Source organism: Phaseolus vulgaris, chromosome 4 (assembly GCF_000499845.2).
Source record: "Phaseolus vulgaris cultivar G19833 chromosome 4, P. vulgaris v2.0, whole genome shotgun sequence".
Classification (NCBI taxonomy): Eukaryota; Viridiplantae; Streptophyta; class Magnoliopsida; order Fabales; family Fabaceae; genus Phaseolus; species Phaseolus vulgaris.
In genome coordinates this window covers 345,111-350,683 of record NC_023756.2, presented here as the reverse complement: position 1 = coordinate 350,683, position 5,573 = coordinate 345,111, and the positions used below count along the sequence as shown (strand labels likewise).

At 36.6% G+C, this 5,573-nt stretch overlaps 1 protein-coding gene across 1 annotated transcript; it reads right to left on the bottom strand.

Moving 5' to 3' along the window:
• Positions 1-318: 318 nt before the first annotated feature.
• On the bottom strand, positions 319-5,026 carry LOC137836660 (putative disease resistance RPP13-like protein 1). Its single transcript, XM_068645341.1, has 2 exons — positions 1,495-5,026; positions 319-620 (listed from the first exon to the last, which is right to left on the bottom strand). The coding sequence occupies exon 1, from the start codon at positions 4,898-4,900 to the stop codon at positions 1,547-1,549; it is 3,354 nt and encodes a 1,117-aa protein (XP_068501442.1). The 5' UTR covers positions 4,901-5,026; the 3' UTR covers positions 319-620; positions 1,495-1,546.
• Positions 5,027-5,573: the final 547 nt, after the last annotated feature.

The following is a 5,573-nucleotide window of genomic DNA, read 5'->3' as shown; positions in this document are numbered from 1 at the left end:
AAATAATTGTGAACTGCTTTTGCTCTGCATGATCTGTGAGAGCAGTGATGGACAACAACATTTTGATGTTGAATTTGTTAAGCAGTGCTACATGGAAGTTTCTTGTACGAAAGTAGTTTAGAAATTTAGGAGAAGCTAGCCAATAGAAAACATTAGCAGATTGATTTTTATTCAACGGTTTTGATGAGTTGGAGGACTGAATAATTCCATACTTTAAACTTTTAATTAGTGCACAACAAGAGTTTTTCAGTTGCAGGAGGTTCTCCAGATAGTAGAGGAGAGGTAATAAAGTAGTAAAATATAACTGAAACAGTAGCATACAAATAAGAAATGGGTTCTATTTTATTTCTTCAAAGACAAGTTTAGAATCAAATAGACCCACTAAGAGGTTCAACAAAACAGTTTGGTTCAGAAATTCACTTTCCAATCTACAATGTTCTAAGAATTAATGTTTAAAGTATTTGCATTTCAAAACTCCATTCTTTCAATTTGTCTCTCAGATGTTGGAGTTTGCTCGGGAACTGTACAGGAACTCCTCATCAGAACCCAATTTCAAGCTCTTGTACTTATTTCCTCTGTATAATATCATGGTACACTGCTACACACCAACTTTGGAAGAGCTGTGGAAGAAATAAGGTAGAAAGAAACAAAAGCATAAGCACATTGTTCCATTTAAATCATTAACTTAAAAAACAAGAAAGAATGGGTCTATCCATCATAAATACATTAGCATACAAATTTTTTATAGAGCTGCATGTTTAGATTTTTCCAATTAAAGTGCAGTTCTAAAGCTTCACAATGTTAATTGCATTCACAGCTAGCTTCATATTTAGATAAAAAAAGTGTTAAAATAAACAAATGTGCTGCAATGGAGTTGGACTAGCTACAGCTTGAATTGAATACACTCAGAGATTTGGAACTTTTCCCAAAATCCTATCAAACTCAGTCTTCATTGAACACCATAAGACTTATTTTAATGCCTAAAAATCTTGATGAAATATCGAAGACCTTTTTAATAAAGAAAAAAGTGGTTTAAAAATACTTTTAAATTCCAATTACAAGTTCCTTAGATACAGAATGTCCTTTATGTCCACTGCAGTTTCCATTCATAACTTCATTTTTTGGATCATTTAGTTCCAGTGATCTATTATTAAGTTTAAGTTCATTTTTTTGTCAGAAACTGTAGTAACATGAAATAAGAACACAGAATACTCTGTTCGGAATGGATGCCAAATGCCAAACCACCTTCACGATTTTCGTAGTATTCTAAAATTAGGAAAAACATTCGGTTGGAATTTAATTTCAACAGAAAAATTGAAATAATTTTGCACGAAAATATGAGTAAAATAAGAGTAATTGATTCATGAAAAACGTAGTTGAGTTCAAGTATATCATGTGCTGCTCTTGTTTGAAAAATGGCAATTATAGGGTTACCGTTTGCAACTAAGAAAATGGTAATCGAAAAGGTACAAAGATATTCTGGAGAATGGGAACCTGTTGAAGTGGCAGACAAATTGAAATATCACCGAACTTCTGACTCATCTTATCACCGAACTTCCAGTTTTTGGATGTGAGCAATCTTTCCCCAGTCTTCGCCATCTGGATTCCGACAACGCTCCTTCAGCAATGGACAAAAGAAGATTGTAAGAGAAGAGATGGATTTGGGGAGACCCTCCGCTGGTAAGCATTCAAGGCTGGGACAAAACTCAAGTGTGAGAGAGGAGAGGTGGCAGAGACCCTTGTAGTGCATCTTTTTAAGATATGGACACCGACGGATTGCTAGAGTGGTGAGAGAGCGTGGCAGCAAAACTTCATCGGGAAAACACTCCTCCTCCAAATATCTCATAGACAAGGTTTGAAGAGATGTGTTGGGATCCAAGTTGTCTCTCAAGGAGGCGATAAGTTTTAAACATGAAAGAGAGATATGTTTTATATTTAATGGCAAACCTCCATCTGGGAACAACTCAACTTCTGGACAATTAAGTATCCGAAGGTCGGTAAGGGACGGAAACAGGATTTGCATGGGTTTGGGAAACATGAATGATTTAAATCGACGGCAATCTTCAATACGTAGATCCATGAGATGATTATGAGCGTACTCCTGTGAAATTCTTCTTAGGTTTTGGCAGTCTATCAGTTTAAGAGAACGGAGCTTTGGAAAGAAATGTAGTGGAAAGATTGTAAGAGAGTGGGTGCCTCCATCAGTATGCGATGTGTCCATACTGTTTCCGCTAATTCTGAGCTCATCACTAACAACTACTTTCGTACCTTTCAGTTTCGGACATTTAAACACATCAAGCCTTTCAAGACGTGGAAAAGAAGTAGTTTTACACTCCCATTCTTCCCATTCCTTCATATCGTAGAATGACAGACTCTCCAAGGATGCAAACGAAGAGTTGCTCCCATAAAATTCAGCACCAATGCTCACTATTCCATCAAGCCCACTAATTTGAAGGGTCTTCAGTGATGACAAAAGTCCAAGGGGAGGCAAACATAGGCAGTATTTACAGTTCCTCAACTCTAAGAACACCAGATTTGATAACGAATTATCGGATACCCAACTTGGGAATTCTGTACCATTGTAGTACCAGATTGACAAATTCTCCAAGTGATTGGAAGGTTGTAGATTCTGAAGTACTTCCTTTTCTTTCTTTGGATCATCAGTGACGTGGTTCCACTTCCATTGTAATTCTAGCTCCACAAGGCGTTTATCTTTCAAATTTGCTTTTAATGCATCCAAAGGATTCCCAATATTCTGCACGTCATTGATTGATAGCCTTCCATGAAGATTGAGTCCTCCCAATCCGCCCAGTTGCTTAGTACTTAGCTCACTATTTTTATCCACCAAAAACGTACTTAGTACTTGAAGATTCTTCAATTCTCCAAAATGCATTGGCATCTTTCTCACTATTGTACATTTAAATTCCAGGCAACGCAATTTGGTAAGCTTATGCAAATTTAAGGGAAACTCCTTCAACACTGAACAAAAGTTCAACTTCAGTATTAGTAAGTTATAGAGCAAACATATCGAGTTAGGTAGCTTTTGTATCCTAGTCCACGAAAGATCTAACGATTGGAGATGTTTAAGATCACCTACAGAATCTGGGACCTCTCTAAGGTCTAAACAACCACAGAAAGATAACACACGAATAAACTTAATTTTGGAAAACAAATCATGTATCGAAATCTTGAAATGCCATTCATCCATCAAAGAATTTGAGATAGGAAGAAATGAACGAAGTCTTTTAGCATCAGTTAAACTCTCAAAACCATCAAAACTTTTGACGTCACCAAATTTAAATGAAAAATGACGGGTTGTTTTCTGTATACATTCGCCTTTATCAAATTTCAACCTGAAACAGAAATCCGCACATACATATTTTGCCAAATCATTCAGAAGGTCATGCATGACGAAACACCCTACGAAGCTTGATTGGTTAAGAAAACACCTTGACAGTAGATCATTGAAGTACTCTTCACCAACTTCTTCTGGATGTCTAATCTGTTGTGGACTCAGTAGAAAATTTTGGGCCATCCACAACAAAATTAACTCCTCCTTCTCAAACCTATAATCTTTGGGGAATAAGGCACAATAAGCAAAACACCGTTTAAGATGAGAAGGAAGATGGCGATAGCTCAAAAATAACGCAGGAATAATTTCACTGTGTTCTTTTGGTAACTCCCATACGTCACTTTCCATTATGTTCTTCCAATCTGAAATGGATGACTTTGTGCTCAAAAGACATCCAATTGTTTTCAGAGCAAGAGGTAATCCCTTGCATTTCTCAACTATTCTTCTACCAACCTTCATTAACTCATCATTCAATTCAAGATCACGATCTTTTAATGCATGATTTTCAAAAACTTTCCAGCATTCATCCTTTCCTAATTGCTTTAGAAGATGCACTTCAGACCTCATGCTAGAAGCAACTTTCTCATTGCGAGTTGTGACAAGAATTCTACTTCCTGGAGCCCCGTAGCTAAGAGGAGTTCGCACAGCTTCCCATTCTGCTGGTCTTTCGTTCCAAACATCATCCAAAACAAGAAGAAATTTCTTTCCTGACAATTTTTCTTTCAGTTTTTTGTGAACCATTTGTAGGTTCCCACTGTCATCTTTTTGATTTGTGATTGCCTCAAGAATTGTTCTTGTCACGGTCAAAACATGAAAATGATCAGAAACACAAACCCATGCTTTGATATCAAATTTTGCATCTTCAATCTTTGGGTCACTGTACACATGCTGGGCCAGGGTGGTCTTACCCAAGCCACCCATGCCCACAATGGAAAGTATTGATGGCTGGTTAGGATTGTCAGTTTCAGATGTGAGCCAATTAATGATTATATCTTTGTCAGCATCTCTCCCATAAATAACACTTTCAACCACCAAAGAAGTTGATGGCAATTTTTGTGGCATGTTACTACCTGATCCATCACCAGAATAAGTACCCTCCTTCAAACCAAGATCACCCTTTTGGTTTGCAAGATATTCTAGTTTCTTTAGGACTTCTTTCATCCCAAATTCAATTTTCTTGTTAAATGAATTGAAAATAGAGTTGAAGATGTTTGATACCTTGTAAGTACAGGTTTGAGGTTTGGATTGAGCTTTGACTTGGCATCTGGTGAGTTTATAGTCTATTTCACCCAAAAGATCCTCTGCATCAAAGACAGCCTCTTTGACAGCAAAAAGCCATGCTTTGACGTGTGGATCTGTGAACTGCTTGAGTTCAGCATCATCAGCGAGAGCATTGATGGAGTTCAGCTTGATGTTCAAATTGCCAAGGAGCTTCTCATCAAGTTTTCTTCGACGAAAGAAGTCAAGAAATTGAGGAGAAGCGAGCCTTTCTAATGCAACCTGAAGAAAGGCGGAAAGAAGAGCACCACCAACAAATTCTGCTGCCATGGTTGGAAGGAGTTGGAAATGAAGTGAAATGGATTGAGTGGAGGAATGAATGGTATAGTGATGAATGAAAAGAGTAGTTAGAAAGGATGACTTGACTTTAAGAACATGTTTTTCTCTAATGGCAACTCAACCAATATAAAATGTGAGCTGTTGGATATTCATTCAACGGTTGTGATGAATGAACGAATGGGAAGAGGGTTGTGGGCCCAGTGAAGCAATAATTGTTGACTGTTACGTATAAGAAAAGTCCATGAATGACTGTAATAGATGAAACAAATCATCAGTGAAATCTGACAGTAGTTCAAATAATATCTTTAATGTAACAATTATATTATATTCATGCAAATTTACTTGATGTACTTAATTTGGTTTATCGGGCTTTCTTTGTCTCTTTATTTATCACTTAATATATCTTAAAAACACAAAAGATATATGATATTTTCATGATATTTTGATTTATATATGACAAGTTATAGAATTTTATAGCCTCAGACCCTAGACCCTGCAGTTATTATACTACAGTGAAGGCAGAAAACAATTATCTCTTTAAGCATCATCAACTTTAAGTCCTTTTTGAATAACATGTTTTCTTGTAGTTGCAACCATGTCCTTTCTTTGTAGAAATTCTTATTGTCTTTTTTAAGAGTGTCAGTTATCTACTCAGTTCAATCTT

What these genes read in the sequence shown, in the direction of transcription:
- LOC137836660 (XM_068645341.1), bottom strand. Translation starts at nt 4,900, where the DNA reads ATGGCAGCAGAATTTGTTGGTGGTGCTCTTCTTTCCGCCTTTCTTCAG.